This window comes from Cervus canadensis, chromosome 9 (assembly GCF_019320065.1).
Source record: "Cervus canadensis isolate Bull #8, Minnesota chromosome 9, ASM1932006v1, whole genome shotgun sequence".
In the NCBI taxonomy this organism is placed as follows: domain Eukaryota; kingdom Metazoa; phylum Chordata; class Mammalia; order Artiodactyla; family Cervidae; genus Cervus; species Cervus canadensis.
The window spans coordinates 81,509,244-81,531,442 of record NC_057394.1 but is presented as its reverse complement, the minus strand read 5'-3'; the positions used below and the strand labels follow the sequence as shown (position 1 = coordinate 81,531,442).

The window sequence follows — 22,199 nt, the reverse complement described above, 5'->3', positions numbered from 1 at the left end:
CACTAATGATTACCAGGTGACAGAAAGAGTACCAAGTGCTTTATCTGTATTACGGGGTAAATACTATTATCCTTCTCATTTTAAAGACGAGGAAAGTGAAATACAATAAAGTAACTTGCCCAACATCATGCAGCAGATAAAGCCTAGATTTCAGAGCTAAAGCCAGACAGTCTGACTCTAGAGTCTGTATTCTTAACACTGTTCTGTATTGATTTGTTTTTCAAAATCCATTAAAATTTCATTTGTGGTAATCTGATAGGCTAGGAGATGAGTCTGTGCTTCTTTAAAAAAAAAAAAAAGGAAAATAATATCTAAAATAGAAAATCAAGGGACTTCCTTGGCAACCCAGCAGTTAAGATTTTGCCCTTCCAATGCAGGTGGTGCAGATTTGGTCCCTGGTGGGGGAGCTAAGATCCCAATGCCTCCCACCATGGCCAAAATAAATGTATGGATGAATAAATAAAATAGAAAATTGAATTCCATAAAGTACCAAATAACTGAGAAGAGAGTGAGGACTTACAAGTGCAAAATGGAAGGGAAAGTGTGTACGCAGAAAGGTAAGCAGGATGCAGAAATTCCTGCCAAAGGGCCATTTCCAAACCAGGTGAATTTAGTACCTCTTTTGACGCTCTTGCAGCACCCAAAGTCCAGGAGTCAAAGTCTAGGGCCCACCTCAGGTAGTGAGCACAATGGGAGATTTTACCTATGTGAAGCCAGGACCAGAAGGAGTCTCAACCACTCCAGTGCCCAGAATACTGCAGGAAATTTACCTTAACATTTATTGGATAAATTTATATAACCTAGTTCATCCCACCTAAAAGACTTTCAAAGAAACCTTCAGGTTGTGAATATCATTTTAAACGTTTGGGATTAGTGCCTAGGAATGTAAGAGGGCAATAGAGGATGAGATGGTTGGATGGCATCACCGACACAATGGACATGAGTTTGAGCAAACTCTGGGAGATGATGGAGGACAAGGAAGCCTGACATGCTGCAGTCCATGGGGTAGCAAAGCGTTGGACATGACTTAGCAACTGAATGACAGCAAGGAATGTTAGCAGAGCAAACACAAATCCCTCCCTTTTTTTTTTGGTGAAATGCCACTCTATAATAAAATTTAAATAACCCTCACAATTAATTTTCCAGGGAAAATCATTAGTCACCATAAAAATAACTAGCACAAGAGGAAACAATTCTTAAACAGATAATTTGCAAGAACAGCATAAGTGGCAATGACAGTTCATAATTATCAGGCTTAGTTTGTAAAAAAGAAAATTATGCTCATTATGCTTAAAGAGATCAGACTTGATGAAAATATCTGCAGTGTATGGGGGAAAAATAGTTTCTTAATGATCTAGCAGACATGAAGAAGAACCAAATAGAACTTTTATAAATTACAAACAAATTTTTTTCCTTTAAAATAAATTTTCCTCATTTTAAAAATTAATTTTTATTGAAGTATAGTTGCTTTGACTTCCCAGGTGGCTCTGTGGTAAAGAATCCATCTGCCAATGCAGGAGAGGCGGGTTCCATCCCTGGGTCGGGAAGATCCCCTGGAGAAGGGAATCAGAACCCACTCCAGTATTCTTGCCTGGAAAACCCACGGAGAGGAGCCTGGCGGGCTACAGTCCATGGGGTCACAGAGCCCAACAGGACCGATCCACTAAACATTTCGATTATGCACACGCACAGACACACAGTTGCTTTACAGTGTTGTATCTGGTGTCTCATTATTAGGGAACCAATCCTGTCATGATGGTCCCAGTCTCACGACCTCATCTAAGTCTTATTGCCTCTCTTAAAGGCTCCATCTCAAATAACTACCAGGACATCGGGGATTACGTTTTCAACATGTGAGTTGCGGAGGGACACAGTTCAGTGCATATCAGGTAGTCCAAGCTCAAGGCAGGAGAAAATGCTGCATTAAGGGGAGCTGTGACATGTCAGGTTATAAAGATACGTCACGTATAAGCCACTGAGTACCACACGGGAAGAGTCATTGGGTTTCTGATCAAGGCAGTGTCCTGGTGGGAACTGTTTTGGAAAGCAAATACGGCGGTTGCTTATAAAATGTATTTTAATGGGGGGGTGGGGGGAAACACCAGCAGGTAGGAAAATCCTTTGCAAGAGTAACGTGACAACCTCTGATGGAAAAACAAGGTGCACCCGCATTTGGTGCACCTCAAATGCACCACCGCCCGCAAACCTTTCCTCATCCTCCTGCCAGAGGGAATATCCACTTTAAAACCCCGTTTTTCTTATGTGTAAGGTTTGCTTACGGAACCCTTACATCGTCCTCGCTTCGGAACTTTTTTCGTCCGGTCCACTGCGCATTTTCCCTGGCAGGGGGCAAATATAAGCAATAACTGAGATTCAAGAAAGCTGAGCGCCGAAGAATCGATGCTTTTGAACTGTGGTGTTGGAGAAGACTCTTGGTTGTCCCTCGGGCTGTAAGGAGATTCAACCAGACCATCCTAAAAGAAATCAGTCCTGAATGTTTACTGCAAGAACTGATGCTAAAGCTGAAGCTCCAATACTTTGGCCACCTGATGCAGAGAGCTTATTAATTTGAAAAGACCCCGAGGCTGGGAAAGACTGAGGGCGGGAGGAGAAGGGGAAGATAGAGTATAAGATGGTTGGATGGCATCAGCGACTCGATGCACATGAGTTTGAGTAAACTCGGGGAGAGTTGGTGATGGACAGGGAGGCCTGGCATGCTGCAGTCCATGGGGTCGCAAAGAGTCGGGCACGACTGAGAGACTGAACTGAACTGACTGAGATTCAACAGCCATACACGAAAGAAGATACAGAGCACAAAACCAAAACCGAACTGAAACCAAAGCACTGTCCCAGCGGTACCTCCGGGCCCCGCCCCCGTCCGTCCCAGGGCGCCTTGCGCGGCGCGCTGGCCCCACCTCTTCCCAGCAGCCCCTGCGCGGCGGCGCGCTTCCGGAGCTGCGTGCGCGCCACCAGCTCAGACGTGGGCGGTGCGGCCTCCACCGCCCTCAGACCTGTCTTCGCGGCTGCAGGGCTCGGCGTTCGCGCCAGGTCGCGGCTAGGCGGGAGCGATGCTGCCCGGCTGGCCTGGGCCTTGAGGCGGGAACGGCGTGCCGACCCTTTAGCTTGCCGACGGCGCGCGGAGCCCGCAACCATGTCCACAGGGTTCTCCTTCGGGAGCAGCACGCTGGGTTCCTCCACCGTGGCCGCTGGCGGGAGCGGCACGGGTGGAGGTTTTTCCTTCGGGACCGGGACGTCCAGGTAATTGCAAGCGGTCTCTTTCCCGGCGGGGCTGGGGGCAGGCGGCCTTGGGGGCCGGAGCCTGAAGGCGGGGTGAGTAGGGGTGGGGGCCAGCGGGAGGCAGCCTGGGGGACGAGGGGCCTGTGGAGGGGGGGCGGCCTGGGGGGCGAAGGGTCTGTGGGGGGCGACCTAGGGGACGAGTGGCCTCTGGGGGGCGAGGGGTCTGTGGGGGGCGACCTGAGGGACGAGGAGCCTGTGGGGGGCGACCTTGGGGGCGAGGGGCCTGTGGGGGACGGCCTGGGGGACAAAGGGCCTGTGGGGGCGCCCTAAGGGGCTGGGGACGGCCTGAGGGTCGCGGGCGGCGGGGGTGGATGGCCTGGGTGGAGGCTCGGCGGCGGCATCGCGACTTCTCTGGGTCCATCCCGGCGCTCTACTGCGGCACCAATTGACTGTCAAGCGGCTGAGTGGATCTCAGCTTGTTGGGGTTAGAAAAAGACAATAGGAAATTTTAAGGGGGGAAAATGTCAAGTTTGTCCCCGATAGTTGAGACGCCGTTGCAGGATATGTGGTTTGGGACGTTAATGATTTCCTAGTTCTTTTAAACACGGTTTCAAACCTTTTGTGCTTCATGGAACCCTATCTGAGTTTTTGTGGGGTTTTTTTGTTTGTTTGTTTCAAATACTTGTTACAGCACTTATTGGCTGTAATTTCGAACAGTCTCTGCAAATTAGTATAACGCAGGTGAGGGTGTTGTGTCGACTCTCATTGTTCTTTACTTGGCTTGTAAAATGTAGGCACCACAGTCGACGTTTTTGTGGCGCCTGCTACCCACCTCCCTACCCCAAAGTGTGATCGGCTAGCTGATCTCCAGAAGGAAGCAGTATAAGATAAAGATCTTTTCAATGATGTGAGATTTAATCTTAAACTCAATCTTTTGAATATAAAAGTGGAGGAGATCATTAAATTAAGAGGCGTGTGTAGAATGAATTACAAGATAGCTCCTGAAACTTGAAGAATGTGGCTGTAGATTATCAAGGCCAAAAAAACCACACGGAAACAAAAGCTATAGCTTTGTCTGTACCAAAAGGGGAACAGCCTGTTGTAGGCTCCTCATTTGTAGAACAGGTTCCTGTGTAATAGGCTCTCTTTTAGGCGGTAAAATAAGTCCTGTTCTCCTGAAGCTTACATTCTTATGAAAATACTTAAGATTCCTGCCAATTTCTCAACCAGTGACCTTTCTCATGTTAGATGAAAACTGCTTCCATCTTCTACTTTGATTAGTTCCCTGGAATCCCAATTGTCTCAGCTGCATTCACGTCAGCTTTTTTTTTTAAAACAACATTAAATTGTTGTTAATTAAAACAATTAAAAAATTGTTTTAATTTTTTAATTGTAATTTAAAAAATTTTAATTAAAAAAATTTTTTTTTCCATTGCCTTTCATCAGTGACTTTCAGCTGTTTTCCAAATGAAATAAAAATGAATCTTACCATGGTCCACTGGATCCGTTCTGGACATCCTGAGCCCACCTCATTTGTTTGCTCCAGTTTAGTAATCTAGCTAGGTGCACTGTAAACAAAACAAAACCTGCAGGCACACCAATAAGTAACTGAAACAAAGTTTCAACAAAAGATACTACAGTTACACTTTGATATTTTCTATGCACTTTGATCTTTTGATCTTTTCTCTTTTTCTTTTTTGACCTGTTACTCTTGTTTCTTTTTTTTTTTTTCCTTTTCTTTTTTTTAAATGCTGGTTATTCTCCTGTGGTGGATCCTTATCTTAGTTTGAAAAACACAACTTGGGCATTTTCTCAGTTCCTCAGGTGAAGGAGGGCCAAACCCCTTCCAACTTGAGGGCAGTTCCCTGAGCTGATGCCTGTGTGGGCCTCCGGTGGTTACAGCCCAGGGAGGTTTTTCAAGACCTGTCAGCAGAGAGGGGTCTCCGTCCCTTACCTGATGTCAGAGCACTTAAATAGTTGTGGTCAGTTCATTTCATTTTTTTTTGACTTGTTTATTGTCTGATCTCAACAGTACAGTGTAAGCTCCATGATGGTGGTGATCTTTTCATGCTGGTTTTCCGAGAGACACTGAGACAGTGGAGCTCAGTACATACTTGTTGAATGTGTGTGCATGTGCTAAGTTGCTTTGGTGTGTTTGTCGCAACCCTATGGACTGTATAGCCCAGCAGGCTTCTCTGTCTGTGGGATTCTCCAGACAAGAATACTGGAGTGGGGAGGGGGGATCGAGATGGGGAATACGTGTAAATCTATTGCTGGTTCGTGGCAATGCATGACAAAACCCACTGAAAAAAATAAATAAATAAATAAATTTAAAAAAAAAAAAAAAAGAATACTGGAGTGGGTTACCATGCCCTCCTCCAGGGGATCTTCCTGACCCAGGAATTGAACCTGCATCTCTTATGTCTCCTGCATTGGCAGGTGGGTTCTTTACCACTAGCACCACCTGCATGAATGATAAATATTTCTCTGGTTGGGAACTTCCTGAGGGCAAGGTCTTAAGCTAATTTATCACTCCCAAGACCCTGTGACAGTGCCTGGTCATATAAAAGGACTTTTATAAATACTTGTTGAATGATTGAGTAATAAACTAGAAAATTTTATACACGCTTTAGAAAGTCTTGGGAAATTAATAAAAGAAGAGATGGTCTAACACCTGCCTATTGAAGTACTGGTTTGGAGACCTAACATTCTTTTGGGAAATCATTTTGGGGAAGTTACTCTCCAAGCTTCAGTCCCATATCTAGGGTTGCTGGGTGAAATGAGTCGGTTTACTCTGTAAATGTCACCTGTTAGTTTAGCTCTGAAGTCCACAGTAAGGCCAGCGGGGAAGGTAAGATTCCATTCTGGATCAGTCTCAGTCTCCTGGCTTTTCTACAACACGTTCTGTTGAGGAATTGGCAGATAATTATATTGTTTAAGACAGTAATTGATTAGGTCTGGGGTAGCTTTTTGTTTTTCTTTCAGTGAACTTCTCTGCCACAGAGAAATTTCTCCTTTGCTTCTCTGGTGAAGTAAGATTTCACTTTGATGTATTTTCTTTGGTAATGTTTTCAACTTTATGAAGTTGTGAAACACTTCATTGTGTCTCCACTTGTCTTGAATTGTCATGAAATTTTAAATACCTGTCTTAAATGTGCATACTTTCACTATATATCTTTTGTATGTTCATGGGAAAGCAGCAAAAACATGGAGTTGCTGATTTGTTTCGGAGCAAGGGGAGCATAATAAGCATTTTCTTAATTTGATTCTGTTTTGTAAAATACAGTTTGATTCAGTTGATTGTAATTGTGGGTGAGACCTAGCAGCCCTGCTCTGCCAGTCCCCTGTGCTTATATATCCCAGGGGCACGTACACGTTGCTGATGAGGAAAGACACAGGGTGCACCTTCTCCTTCTTCCTGCTCAGTGCTGATGACTGATTTCAAGCTCTCCTTCTTAAGAAGCTCTTCCCTCTCCTTTCCTCTGACAGTGACCTCCTGGCATAATGCGGTGTACATAGTATGTTTAGTTGAATTTATAAGTGCTCCTTATGATAACAGTAGCAACAACATTTATTGAATGAAGTTAATGTGCTCTTCATAATCTTTAAATCTTTATAGGAAATCCCTGTTATTCCCATTTTGCTTATGAGGAAATAGAGGCTCAGAAAGGGTATGTTACACAAGTGCCAGGAGGTTGGAGGGCTGGTACTGGAGCCTGGCCCAATCACTGCTGCCTGCCCCCTTTAGTTGAAATGCTGCAGGCTTTGAAGATTCTTTTAAAACTGACCTTGGGTTGTGTTGTGGCATTTATGTCTATGTGGAAGAGCAGAGAGAGAAGAAATAAAGATTTGGGCATAGGATGAACGGGATTTCCCTTTATGTTATACAGGTTATAATCACTCTTAATTCTCCTACATATATTGAAGTCTCAGATTGTCAAGATATTTTGGCTTGTTTTCATAATTTGTTCTCCCATTTATAGATAGCAAATTTGAGCCTCTGCAGCTTGCTAAGAACGGTTGAAAAGCTGTGAACTTTGTTCCCATCACTTGTCATTGTCAGCTGCTCTTTTTTAAGCTTTCAGAAGCTCTGAAGAGCTCTGACTTCTGCTGATTTCACATTGCCGTGGTAGAGGGTAGTTTTGCTTTGCAGGTTCCTTGTGCCAGGACACATCTGTTTGTGTCCCTCACCCTGAGTCCTGCTGGTGGTAATATAGTGATAGAGAGGGGGTGGAGACAACTTAGACTGACTTTTCTCTTTCTGGTCATGTGTTTTCTGTAGCAGTTGGGGAAGGACAAATGAGCTTAGCAGTGTGAATCGTACATACTTAGTTAAAAAGGAGAATGATCCACATTTATAGGATTTCCTATGGTTGTTTTAAAATATGTCAGCTTTCAAACAAAAACTAGTGAGAGCAGAATATATGTGATCCTGTTTATAACTCCTTGGGAGTTATAAAATCCCAAGCTGAAATCCTAGCTGCTCTAGATCCTACTTTTCTTGAAGACTGATGTTGCCTTTTTTTAAGGGTGGGTTTTTTATATGTGGATTTATTATTAAAGAGAAGAGAAAAATATTTGAGCTTGGTTGGTTAAAGGTAAATTGTTAGTTATATTTGTAGCCTGTGGAGATGAGTGAGATACTAACTTCGAAGAGCTAGCTTGCATTTCTCTTAAACAATATTGGCTCTAGGAGACTTTTCTTTGTGTTTTTTTATAAACAAGCAACCCTTCTGTGGGGCTCAATTTTGGGACCCTTGGGAGCACCTCCACTCCAGCGACGACATCTGCTTCTGGTGGCTTTGGAACCAGCCTCTTCGGATCTAAACCTGCCACGGGGTTCACTCTGGGAGGAACGAGCACAGGTAAGGGGAATCGTCACATTCTCAGGGAGTGGGTTTCGGATATTCATTCTTTCCAGGTTCTGTCCTCTGTCTCCTCCCTTTACAAGAATCATCATTGAGGGGGGGAAAAAAAAGAATCATCATTGGTGGTAGACTTAAAAAAAATAAATACTGACAGGAAAAGCCATACAGGGATGTGGGATTAAGGGCCAGAGATAGGGCCAGCCATTAACTGTGATTTACTTCAGTGAAGGAGGGACAACACACATACATCTAAGAATGAAAGAAAATAAATCTTTTTAAATATAACAAAGTAATTCAAAAGTTTATGTTAGATTACACAACACAGTGTTTTACATTAGTGAAGATTAAGTCAGGTTTAGAGTTTGGACATTAATTTAGCATATATGGGACAGTCAGCTTCCTATTTTGCTGTAACATTGTAATTTACATCCCTAAGAGATGTCTTAAATTTTTTTTACTATTAGAAACAGTTGTTTCACTGGGAAAGGGCAGGAGGTGAAGCTTTCTGGTAGACATTTTAATAATAATTTAAAAAAATTTTGTTATAAGCCAAAAATATGTTTCACTGGAGCCACCATTTAAAAGTTTGCTTACCTTTGTCGTCTGCCCTCAGAGCCTCTGGGTCTCTGTTACCACCTTTGGCATTGAGCTGCCAGCCTCACTGTAGCACTTCCCACGGCTACACAGAGATCATGGAAGGACTGTAGGAGTAACGTGAGTGTGCCTCTTGAGACAGTGCTGGTGTTTTGTTGGGAGTAGCTTTTTTTTTCTCTTTGCTCGATTTTGTTATAGGCAGTAGTTGCTTGCATTTTACAACTCAGTCCCTAAGTAAGCAAACTATATACAGTTTGTAATAAGGGAACCAGTGCTGTAGGAAGAATGCTGGTGTCAGATCACGATTGTGGTGGAAGATACTGTGTTGCCCGTCAGTCTCACCAGCAGTGTTACAGCTCCCTCAGGGTGATTTCAAATCCTCCCCTATGACAGGGCAAAAGAGTGCAGTCTTCCACTGATGATCCAAGCTTATTTCTCTTTTTGTCCCCAGCGAAAACAACAACTATAACTACAGGATTAACTGGGTAAGGGTTTCTGAGGGGAGGTCCCAGATCCGTGGTTTTCTGCCCTTTCCTGATCTCTCACAGAGTTGGGATATAGAAGACAGCATGCGAGGACCTGATACAGATAACAGATACTGACTTCTCAAAGAACTTTTCAGTATTTGAGTATTTAAAAAATTAAAAAATCAATGACTGTGTAATACTTTTCTACTTCAGAAAAAAATTTTAAATACAGAATTTTTTGGTCAAAATTTATTTCACAGTTATATTTCAGTCATTTAAGCCCTTTTAATGGAAAAAACGTACCAAACTTTAGGCAAGAAGTCTTGGAATTAGGCGCTGGTTGTACCAAAAGGAGTTGTGAGACCTTAGACAGTCATATCTGGCAGCTTTTAGTTATCTGTCAAAGGAGAGTATTGGAATGAAAGGTTTTAGATTCCCTTTCAGCTCTCTACTATCATAGTTGTCCATCATGATATGCTGTCAGGAATGTGGGTAACCAGGGCGACAGTTGCCTTGACCTTGATGCCAGGGAATAATGCAAAAAGATGAGAGGACAGTGAGGAACCACAGAAGTTAATTCATTTAGTTAAATGCAGCCTTAAAAGTGAAATAAATTAAAGATTGGTGGACTTTCTTTACTTGGATGCTGCTTGCCTGTTATCCACAGAAAGCATGTCTGTTTACCACTGAAGTTTTAGACAGGATTGGTTACACGGTCAAGCAGTTGGCTCCTCTTGTGAGATTTGAAAACCTGTATGTGTCCGAAGCACATTCCCCTGGCAGGGACTCCCTGGGCACTGATAGAGGAGCGGTGGCGGGGGCAAGCCAGTAGCACGGTTTCTGGTGTTTCTGGTTTCTTTTCTCTTGGAGAAGCCAGATGCAGGTCATTCATAATTTCTTTATGTAATAATTTTGAGCTACTGCTTCTGGCTGTGGCCTTGAGTCTGCATGCTTTGAATACTGAGTTTCAGCAGATTGTGATGGAGGTGCTGGTATCTCTGAAGTAGAATTGACAGAATGCAGGAGAGAAAAAGTATGCCACGGATGTTCATGGTCTCTAGTTTTAGCAACCCAGTTAGTTGACTGTGGGGATTTAGGGAAGTTTTTACAGGGAGGCCTGTGGAATCCAGAGGGACATAAGGCAGAGATAACTTTGGAGACTCAGGTAGATATAGACTTAGACCCATGAACCTACAGTTGAGATTCCGAATGTGGGCAAGATGTTTTAGGAAGTGAGAGAGCAAAAACAGAGCCAGATACAGTATGATTTAGTAAGTGAACAGAGATACATAACTAGTATGTATCTCTGTGTAAAGTATCAATAGACAGCATGGGGAACTAAATTCAGTGTCTCGTCATAACCTGTAATGGAAAAGAACCTGAAGGAAATAGTATGTGTTTATAAAACTGAATCACTTTGCTGTACACTTGAATCATTGTTAAATCAGCTGTGCTTTAGAAGACGTGAACTGAGGAAGGAGACGGACAGGAGGGACTGGAGGAGCCGCATGGGGAAGAGAAGAGAGGCTGGGCTCTGATAGAGGAGCAGAGGAGGAGGGTTGCCAGCAGCAGAGGAGGTGTTTTAATTTGGTCTTGGAGAAGGAAGACTTTTTCTGTTGAGTATAAAAGAAAGGAGGGGAAGCACTATTCTAGGTAAATGTGGAGATGGGGCAGAAGGTGAACTCCAGTATCACCACCTCAGTTGGATTTTCCTCTTCATTGTTCACTGTGATTTGGTGAATGCTTTTCTCTCATTTATAAGTGCATATATCTAAAGTAGGATCTTAGACTTTTAGGGTCCTGATTGATATCGGTATAGTATACGCACGGTTATTAAGATGGGATTCTTTTTAAAACAGGAACGGCAGCCACGACATCTGCATCTACAACAGGCTTCAGTTTAGGCTTCAGTAAACCCGCAGCGTCCGCCACACCCTTTGCGCTGCCCATCGCCTCTACCTCGGCCAGCGGTCTCACGCTCTCGTCTGCACTGACGTCCACTCCTGCAGGTGAGGCTGATGGAGAATAGTGGCATTTTCTGGTTTTACTCTCATTTCGTTCAGTTAGTGAACACAGGTGGCCACCTTTAGAAAAGGTAACTTCAGTTGGGAAGATTTTTACTTCAGTCATTCAGCAGTGTTGACGCACTGAATACTGGTTTGTGAAGATCTGCCTTGAGCACTAAAGCAGCAGAGGCCCTCAACAGGGTACTGGATGAGAAGTCATGTGTGAGTCTGTTACTGTCTGCTTTGTTCTCAAGGAACATTCTGGTGACGGGAGGATGAAGACCGCATAAACCTTGCCTGGTTAGGAGTCATCTGGTCTTTAGTGTGGAGTTGGTAGTCTGGGTTGAAAACTATTACTGTCTGCGCTCTCTCACCTGATACCATGTTAGTATTAACCAAAGCCTATGCTTGTCACTGGTTTTTGCTTTAAAGGTACTATTTCTCTCTATTCTTAAGTATGTGTAATGTTATCTTTACATTTGAATAGTTTTCCCCAAGAGCCAGTTTTATCTTGACATCAGTTTAAGAAAATGCTTTGTATTTTCTATGATGTTCTTAGAAATGATGCTTCTTTTTGAAGTCTTACAGTTTTCACTTTTTATAGCATCCACAGGATTTACCCTGAATAACTTGAGTGGAACAGCAGCTACAACTACCACTGCCTCAACAGGCCTCTCTTTAGGAGGGGCCTTGACTGGTTTGGGAGGCTCACTTTTCCAAGGTACAAGCACATCAACATCAGGTAAATGGTGACACCTACTCTCCAGAAGAGTGAATAATAAGTTTTTCATACATAATTGGATATCTTTGCCATATTTTAGAAATAAATTTTCTCAACATTGACTAGATAAGGAGACAAAGAAGGACCTGTTTCAAGAGTTAGTAAACTGTTCCAGAGAAACTTGTCTTTTGAATAAATGGCAGTTGGATAGTACTGAATTGTTTAGCCTCTAAATTCACTGTGAGAACTTGACCTCCTGACCCAGGTTCTGGGAATGGCTTTTTGTTACAGATGTTACGAAAGGGTATTAGAGTGCTTTGAAGGCAAGGCATTAAGAGCAAGTATTAAATGATTTTATTAGTCAGTTTTGTAGGTGTCTCCTTTTTTTTTTTTTTGGTGTCTTCTAATAACCAAATCACTAGCTTACTATAGCATACATTTCTTTGCAGGATAAATATTTAAACATCTTTCCCAAAGATTCTAGTGAGATCAAAACACAAAAGCAATAGAAGAGTCAGGGTTGCTTTTGTATCTCGGTGTTGTTTCGGTTGACACAGTATTCAATGCTTGCTCTATGTTAGGTTAACCTAAAAGTGCCATTGATTTTTTTTTTTTTAATTCATAGCATTTATCCAACTGTGTGTTTTCCACACATTGTCAGGATTTAAATCCAGTTTTCATTTATCCCATTCTCTTACCCAGTACACCTTGCTGTTTTCTGTTTTTTAAAGTAAATAGCATCTTGTCTAAAAAGAACACACTTATGTCAGCTTGAGAATGCATGGGTTTAAATGATTTACCAGGGCAGGGTCTTTGAAGTTTAGACTTGATTCACAGGTGTACATTGATGACCTAAGATTAACTGTAGTCTAGCTCTTCCACATCCTTTTGTCTGTGAAGTAGAATTTAAATAAGTGAAGTCTTTTTTGTTTGTTTGTTTAATCAAAAGAACTTGAGAATGTGAAATTTTGATGTTTCAACTGTAAGTTTCTATCAGTTCTTTAAAATTCATTAATAGTAAAGCTGTTAGCTTTGTATTATACTAAAAATCTTATAAATTCATGCTAGATTATTTCTTTTTCCCCAGCTTTGTTGAAATATAATGGACAAGTAAAACTGTAAGATATTTAAAATGTACAACTTGAAGATTTGACTGTATACCTTATTTCCCCCATCAAGTTAATTTATACATCCAATATGGATGATTTTGAAGTATAGAATTCCAAAGCATGATTGGAAGACAAGAAGTAATCACCTGAAAAATGTGCACACTAAAACTACTTTGATACGGTTTAAAAACATCAAATAAAATCGAGTGTCCGTGTATATCAGTTAACAGATATATTCTGGCCCTCTTGATAAAAATCACATCATCCAAACTTACATATAGCACTGAATCCAAGTGAGATATCAGTCTTTGTCCAAAGCATGCTCTGGACTTGTTTCTTTTTATTTGTCTAAGTCAAGCATGATGATAAGCTGGGATCCAACTTAAAGGTGTTAAGTGTGTTGGTCATTCGGGTAATTCATTATATATTAGGGTGAGAAACTTTATCAGTGATGTTTGGCTTGTTTGTAGGACTTGGACAGAGTGCTTTAGGCCTGACTCTGGGAACTACAGCAGCTACTTCAGCCGCTGGCAATGAAGGCCTCGGAGGTATAGATTTTAGTAGCTCATCGGATAAGAAGAGTAAGTAATGTTACTGTAATTTCACCTTCTTACAGTCTTATTGAGGGAATTATATTCCTGTGTCTGAAAAATTATTAGTTAAATATTCAATAGGGAAATTTTTAAGTTTGCATTATATTTCACAAATTTTGTGTGTGTTATGCATTTAAGATTTTATTTTTGTAAAGGACTGAGATTTGTATGTGCATTTGTCTTATGTAACTATCTGAATGTGTATATTAACACACATTTTAAAAATCGGGACCATGACCCATGTATTGTTTTGTAACCTGTTTTTTCTTGTGTAATATATCACAAGTTTTAATCAGAGTCAGTAATTCTTTACAAATATTTTAATGTGCTTATCATCAGTTTTCTGACTGGATGCATCATCATCCAGTCAGCCATCATCCTCCAGTCAGTGTTTCTCTCCAGACCTTTGCTTTGGGAAATGTCACTGTACTGGGCAGCCTTGCAGAGAGAGGCAGTGTGGTGTGATGGCCAGCCCGTTTGCTGGCCGTAGATCCTGGCTCAGCTGTTCACAAGCTCTGTGACCATATTCAAGCTCTTTATCCTCTTGGTGCTTTATGAAGTAGGGGAAGTAACAGTCCCTGCTTCATAGGGTAGGTTTGAGGATTGTAAAACCTTAGCAGAGCCAGGCACACAGAAAATGCTGTTTGATTTTATTATGAGTTTTTGTTCATATTTTGGTTATTTCCTTAAGGCAGATACCTAGAAATTGAATCATTGGCTTAAAGGGAGGGACATTTTGGAGTCCCATTGTATGTATTGTGAAAGTGCTTTCCAAAAAGATTTACTCACCAACCAGTATGAAAATGCCAATTTTCTCCAATCCAATACATTGTGAAATTTTTTCTTTGTGGTTATTGGTTCTGTGTGTGATTTGTTCTGATGAAAGCATGTTCCTCCAGAGTGCATACATACATACTGCACTGAACCTCTTTGAAGAACTTAGAATGACATAATGCATGAAGTTGTAGGATATTCAGTGTCCTATATCTGTATGGAATTTTTAAATTGGACATGGATTTTATTATTAGAAGTTACTATTATAGAAGTTACTATTATTACTATTATAGGGTGAATTACTATCCTGAAAGTTGATAAAGTCCTGTTAACCCTAGAAGATTTGGATTTATTTTTATTTGAATGAAAAATTTTAGACACAAGGTCCTATCTTGTTTTTACTTAATTTTCTTTGTAGTAATTCCATAATTCAAAAATAGCCTTAGATGTTTTAGTAGCTTATTTTTGTATTCAGATGGAACAGCCTGATAATAGGGCTAATGGAAGCTTCTTTCCCTTGAAAGAAATACTTGCAAATCAGCTGTGTAACCATTATAAACAGTTATATATGTCTGTAACATGCTATGATTGGAGCGTGACAAGTAATGACATCACATACTGTTGTAAGAGGTAATCTAAGAAATCCTTAACCATTTCTACTCTTACCTTAGTTTATGTTAACTTATTGTATTTGGAATACACTGATAAATAGCATATTTTTACACAAAGCTTTTTCAATTTTCTAGGTGATAAAACAGGAACAAGACCAGAGTAAGTTTACAATTTGACTTCTAAAATATTTTAATTAAAGAGTTTACTTATTAAACTGTAGGCAAATGGTATTTTTGGAAGTAAATGGAACCATACACACATTTAGAAGAAAAATTATTTTGAAGTTTTTGTGACAAAATAATAAACATAGGCTCTGGAGAGATTGTGAAAGGTCAGATATTTGAGAAAATTATAACTGTTTCTTTCTACAAAGTAGTTAGCTTTTCCTCAAATAATAAAAATAAACACAAATATATGTAGTGTCTCTTTACCTTCTTATAAGTATTGAACAACTCATGGAACTTTACTCTTGGACCACTTTTTATTTATATATACAAATTAAACATGTATATGTACCTTTTCTTTTATGTGTAAATTACTGTGCCAGCACCATTCACTTCCTGATGTTGAAGAGGGAGAAGGCCTCCATGTACTTTATCTGTATGTTTGAAGAGTTTCATTTATTCCTGTCTTTGTTAAGTAGTCTTGATTCCTTTCAGCTACCCCTAGGTCTTATTTTGTTGAAGAACAAATTGAAGTTATAAAATAATAAAGTAAAAGTATTGTGAGCATCTCACTGTGAGAAGTTTGGCAGGCTTTCTTTTCTTTAATGAATGCTGTAATATTTTTGAACTGAACAAAATGTCAGTCCTGGGATTTTGGAGCTGGAGAAACTTAGTTTAATATCTCATCCCCCCCTGCAGTATTCTCTGATTTTTTTCTGAAACATTTAGTCAAATGCACCTATGTGTACTTGTAACAGATGCCAGTCTTCTTAGAACAGAAACCTCCATGTCAGGTGAATTGCTAGTTATTGTGTAGGTCAGGAAGTTTATTACTCTTTATAAGGAACTTTAAAATCATCCAGGAAAGCTATAAATAAGGAATATTTGCTCTGTTTTCACATGCTTTAACACACACTGTAGTAGAATTCAACTGCCAGCTTCGTATGATCTCGGGTTTAATGGGCCTGTGGCATCTTTCTCAGGGACAGTAAAGCACTGAAGGATGAGACTCTGCCTGCTGTCATCTGCCAGGACGTCGACAACCTCCAGTAAGTGCGTCAGGTGTCATCAGGAGCTAAGTCAGACTCCAACGCGGGCGGGGGTGGGGGGTGGGGGTGGGTTTCAGGGGGACCATATCCTCCTCCTCCTGAGCATTTAAACTTTGGAAACATTGGAATGCCTGTAGAAGTTAAAGAAGCAGAGCAATTGAACGAAGGAAATAAAGGAATTAAAATTCTGTAACTGCCATTCTGTGAACTGTAGGTGAATTTTTTAATAGTTGCTTCTCAAAACACTCGGACTTAAAACTCTGATCAATGTGTGGTAAATGTACTTTTTTTCTGTAGAAAACCAAAGGTGTATTTTTTTTTTTAATTAAAGTACTTATTTTAATTTATTTATTTGACTGAACCAGGTCTTAGTAGTAGCATGTGGGATCTAGTTACCTCACCAGGGAATGAACCCGGACCCTCTGTATCAGGAGCACAGAGGCTTAGCCGCTGGACCACCAGGGAAGTCCCCAAAGGTGTATTTTTTTTTAAACTCAGTTTTCTTTTTTTAGGAAATTTGTGAAGGAACAAAAACAGGTTCAAGAAGAAATTAGTAGAATGTCTTCAAAAGCAATGCTTAAAGTCCAGGAAGATATTAAAGCTCTGAAGCAGCTTTTGTCACTGGCTGCCAGTGGATTGCAGAGGAACACTCTTAATATTGACAAACTGAAGATAGAAACCGCTCAGGTAAACTGAGTGTAGTTTTGTTGTGGGGTTTTTCATTTGTGTTTGGTTTTTTTAAGTAGAAATAGGTCTTTTAAAAATTATGAAGTTTCGTGCATAAGAAAACCACATAGCACATGTACTTCTAAATTACTGTAATAGTTACTGGTTTTTATTGAGTGCTTACTTTGTATGAGGCAGTATTCTAAGCAATCTAGGTATATTAACCCAGTGATTTTCCACAGTAGCCCCATGAGGTGGCGTTGGTTAGAGGAGTAGAACCTGTAGCAAAGGGCTTGGTACACAGTGAGTGCTGCTGCTGTGGTCATCCTCAGGGTTATTTACCTTGTTTTTGTACAACAGTGTTTTCTGTGGTTGTGTAGTACAGGTTTTAAAATAATGTCTGTATCTGTGGATGAATAAAATTCATGAATCCTACATAAACCCATAGTTTAAGATAGACCAGCAGTTCATTTTACATTTATTATGAAATTTGTTCTTGAAAGTATAGTTTGTTCTGCCTGAAAGGAGGTTGCAGCACCTTGTGAAGGAGCTTCAGTCATAATATGTTCTCACAGCATATGAAGCTCTGAGAGTGGCTTTGTTGAAATCCTGAGATGGTTGGTATTTTTAGCCTGACTTTTAACTGGCTTTTTCTTTTTTAAAACCTCTGTTATATTAGGAGTTAAAAAATGCTGAAATAGCTTTAAGAACCCAGAAAACACCACCTGGATTGCAACATGAAAATACGGCTCCTGCTGAGTAAGTTAAATAAATGTTTGTTTTTAAAATAGCAGAACAATAAAAACAGTATACAGGCCATGGATTTCTTAGTTCACTTTTTAGCGAGTCTGGGTACTTTGTGTGAATTTTTAAAATGTAATTCTCATAATAATTCTAAGAAAGTATGTCACCCCCATTTTACTGGAGGGTAAGTGAAAGCTAAGGTCGAGCTTTCCAGCACTCTTCTGCAGTTGCACTTCATACTGTTTACAGGGTCTGTTCCACTTGATTATGTTGTGCAGGTAGTAGGAACTTATGATTATACCATAAGTACTTTCAGTTTAAAAATATTTTTATGATAGTCTCGTCCTTAAACAGGGCATACTAAGTATAGTTTAACCCTTTTATTTATTTCCATAAATTTATTTGCATCCATAACTTATTTGCATACATAATAATCTTTAGGAAGAAAAATTGTGTAGATAAGCAGTTTGACAAATCTACCTGTACCCAGCTTGTATATTCATCTAGTTTCCATACATGTGATATATATCTTGTTGTCTGTTTCCATATCCTTTTGTGTTATGCAAGAGGACAATAGTGAGCATTGTTAGATGCTTGCCATACACCACCTGGGTGCTTGGCTCTTTCCTGCCAGATCTGACTGCACAAATCCTCTCCAGCTGTCAGAGTCCAGTCTAAGAGATGGGGAGCCTGAGGCACGGAGATGGGAGTCCTGAGCTTCTGGGTGGGCGGGGTCTGTTGGACTCCTGGTCCCTTATTCTTTTTTTTTAAGTTTTGTTTTGATTTCAGCTTTGCAAAAAAGTTTCAAGAATAAAACCCAAGAATTCTCACATATCTTTCACCCAGATTCCCCGAATGTTAGCATTTTTACTGCAGTTGTTTTGTTCCTTGCTGTCCATGTTTATAAACACATTTCACCTGTGTAGAGTTGTTTGTCGAAATGATGCCCTTGCATGCTTGAGTGCTTCGGAGTATATTTCTTCAACATAAGGATATTCTCTTTCATAACCACAGTGCAGTGGTCAAACTCAGGCAATGACAATGATGGTGATAACTCCTGTTGCTTTATTCAGATGAGCATGGAGTGAGCTGCTTTGCTGGACTTCCTCAGTATCTTATCCTGCTGTCTTGTTCTTCAGTCTGCCATCAGAGCTAATTCTGAAATGGGTTGAATCATTATTTTCCACTGTAAAAGCTTTCACAGTTCCCTATTTCTTATAGTCAGTTCCAACTGTGTTTCATGCTATTCAAGGTCTCTTTTTATCAATCTCGCATTCTCTGGTTATGTTTATCAGAATAGTAATTGTAATTGTATACTCCTGTAGTACCCTGTAGTGTTTTCAGCCTATAAATAGTACTTCCAGTTATAAATATAAGAACTAAGTATTTGGCTGTAAAATCTGGTTGACAATTGCACTTTTTTAAAAAAACTTTTTCTTTTAAATTTTAGACTTAAAGTTGTAATACTGGTAGTATAGTACAAAGAGTTTTCTTCCACTCCTTACCTGTTTCCCTTACTGTTAACATATTGCATAATCATAGTATAATTATCAAGACGAGGAAATTCACATTGCTACTGTATTAACTGAAATATAGAATTTACTTGAATTTTACTGTCTTTTCCACTAGTGTACTTTTTCTGTTCTAGGATTCTTTTCACATTGCATTTAGTTGTTATGTCACTTCCAGTCTACAACATTTATTCAGTCTTTTCTTTGATGACCTTGACATTTTAAAGAATATTAAGTTATTTTTTAGATTATCCCTTAATTGAGATTTTTCATGATTGGAGTAAGGATATGCATCTATTTTTGATACCTTGATAACTTATAAATTTGAGGTTTTGTTTCAGAAATACTTGTGTCACTTAAAGGTACATCGTGTCATCAGACTAATTTAAAGGCCATACTTAAACAGAGAGCTTTTTGAATATGAAGGAAGCAGTGTTTTTACACCATGGTCTGACTTGGTAAATGTTCTCATGTAGCTACTTCAGGATCCTGGTTCAGCAGTTTGAGGTGCAGCTCCAGCAGTACCGACAGCAGATTGAGGAGCTGGAGAACCATCTTGCCACCCAAGCGAACAATTCACATATCACCCCACAAGGTAACATGCTTTCTGTGGTCATTTTTTTAATAGTGCTTTTAGTAGTTGTCTTAAACTGCCATAAGACAGTTTCCTTGAAAGTCATTGATTATATCTTTATTTCTTACAAATATGAAATGCTTTATTATGAATGATTATGATATAATGGGCAGATGTCCCGGGTCCCACGTCTCCCAGATTACTGAGAGAGAGAAATCCTTCTCTCAGTCTGTTCTGCTGTCTTCTCCCGTCCTTGGAAGTATTGGTGTAATTTTTTTTATCCTACACGTTAACTGTGCCAAGAAATGGACTCAAGTAATAGAAGAATAATATTGATTGTGTTATATATGTATTTGTGTGATAATATGATTTTCTTTTATAGATTTGTCAATGGCTATGCAGAAAATTTATCAAACATTTGTAGCTTTAGCTGCACAGCTTCAGTCTATTCATGAAAATGTGAAGGTGAGTTCTCATTCCTTGTTCATTTATCTGGACATCTGTACCAAGTGAAGTATTTGTTCATTTGCAGGACAAAAGTGTCCATGCTCATCATAGAAATAGTTCAGATTACTTGTAAGTTAAAAAGACCAACTCTGAAAAATATGCCCAGACACAACCGGGCAAGTGTTCTGTGAAGTGTGTTAACTTTTTCATCAGCGTATTGTAAATGACTTTCCACATTCATACATGTACTTGTTTGCCATCGTTTTAGTAGTTAAGCAGGATTTTGTTGCATGTATGTGCAGTTTGTTTAACCCATTGTCTTTTGTTAAGACATTTTGGTTTTTCCATCTCTTACAGCACTATAGAAGGTAAACATTCTTAGTAGCAGAAGCATTTCCCACTGCTTGAATTTTATGTGTGTTTTAAGTGTTTATTGGACCCTTCATTATAAAAAAACTTGCTAACACTTGTCCCTTCTAAACACAGGAAACTGTATTTATGAAATAATAAAAATAAAAAAAAATTGTCACTGAATATTTTGAACCTTGTGTAATATGTTCATTTTTAAAAATTACTTGGGTGAAATAAATATAGGTATACTTTACCAATCAAGCAAATGTAATTGGTCTTTCTTGGATTTATATATGGTCAGAGAAAACCTTTTAAAATTCAAAGCATCCTAACTTGAATCTAGATAAATTCTTAACTGTATAGATTAGAATTTCATGGAGATTACCAGAGTTTTCGTTTTTATTCTGATGCATGGTAATAGAATTTTTTAACTTTAACCACTTAAATCATACTATTTTTGAAGTGATAGCATAGTTCAGACCTTTTGCTTTGATTGATTAAAAATTTTAAACCAAATCTTTAAAATAACTTCAATTTTTTTTATAACTTAATTTTAAAGGAGGAATTTTTATTAAATTCTCTTGAAACTTTGTAATAAGTGTTTAGTTTTTTAAAGTGCTGAAGGTGGTTCTGTCTTGTTACTTTGAAGTCTATGTTGTATTTGGACTAAGTAGTACCACTGGGTCAGGATTTTCTTCAGTGCTGTTTAGCAAACCACCTGTCTTTAGTCTGTGCAACTAGGAAAAATTTGTATAATGCATCAAAATACTTCAGTTGTCACACTTTAAATTTCATACTTCACTATTCTTTTGGAACCCAGCCTAGCAAAATTTCCTCGGGGAAAGGCCCTAAGGAGATTTATTTCTGTTAAGAGAAAAAGTCGACTTTGGCAGACTCAAGAGCTGAACATACTGTAGATAACAAATGGTGTCTACTATCTCAACTCTCCGAAGTTTACAGAGTGTTGGGACTGTCACCTGTGCTTTCTGTGGGGTAGCAGGATAAATTTGGGCAGCTAAAATTTTCAGTTCAGTGTGCCTCCTAATTAAAAAAGTTTATGAAGGAAGTTGTAGACGTAAAGTAGCAACTGGCTTGCATGTTTGTTGCTGGGTTGTTGGTGGGGTTGTTTTTTTTTTTTTTTTTGGTGAACTGGTGAAATTTTTCAACCAGGCATATGCCATTCAGTTTTCTGTCGATCACACAGAACTGAGGGGGAAATGATTGTTGTATACACTTTGCTTTGCATGGTCTCATTTGAGATAATTGGTGTAAGAATCTTGACTTTTTTTATATTTGGAAACATCAAATAAAAAATGGGGAAAAAAAGTCTATGTTGTGCAGATATTTTTCTTCCTTGTCTTATTATGAAGGTTTTCAAATATGTAAAAAGTAGTATAAAGTTGATTTATTTAAGCAAAACTCTTAAGGAAAGTATTTAATAATTCCAGGGTGAAACAGAATCATTCCTATTCATAGCCTTAATTAAGGAAGATGTTGTGTTGGGTAATCCTACACATCTTATGAACTTGGTAATTTTTTTCTTGGGCTTCCCTGATAGCTCAGTTAGTAAAGAATCTGCCTGCAATGAAGGAGACCCCGGTTCCATACATGGGTCAGGAAGATCTGCTGGAGAAGGGATAGGCTTTACCCACTCCAGTATTATTGGGCTTCCCTTGTGGCCCAGCTGATAAAGAATCTGCCTGCAGTGCGTG

The 22,199-nt window shown here is 39.5% G+C and overlaps 1 protein-coding gene across 1 annotated transcript in view; it reads left to right on the top strand.

The window, feature by feature from the left end:
• The first annotated feature begins 2,955 nt into the window (after positions 1-2,955).
• Positions 2,956-22,199, top strand: part of NUP58 (nucleoporin 58) — a 30,811-nt gene continuing 11,567 nt past the window's right edge. Inside the window, exons 1-11 of the mRNA XM_043477809.1 lie at positions 2,956-3,258; positions 7,963-8,102; positions 11,026-11,175; positions 11,777-11,914; positions 13,473-13,583; positions 15,116-15,140; positions 16,129-16,194; positions 16,707-16,881; positions 17,540-17,619; positions 19,592-19,710; positions 20,072-20,154. Of these exons, the coding sequence (XP_043333744.1) occupies positions 3,152-3,258; positions 7,963-8,102; positions 11,026-11,175; positions 11,777-11,914; positions 13,473-13,583; positions 15,116-15,140; positions 16,129-16,194; positions 16,707-16,881; positions 17,540-17,619; positions 19,592-19,710; positions 20,072-20,154 (1,194 nt within the window). The 5' untranslated portion in view covers positions 2,956-3,151. The remainder of the gene's footprint in view (positions 3,259-7,962; positions 8,103-11,025; positions 11,176-11,776; positions 11,915-13,472; positions 13,584-15,115; positions 15,141-16,128; positions 16,195-16,706; positions 16,882-17,539; positions 17,620-19,591; positions 19,711-20,071; positions 20,155-22,199) is intronic.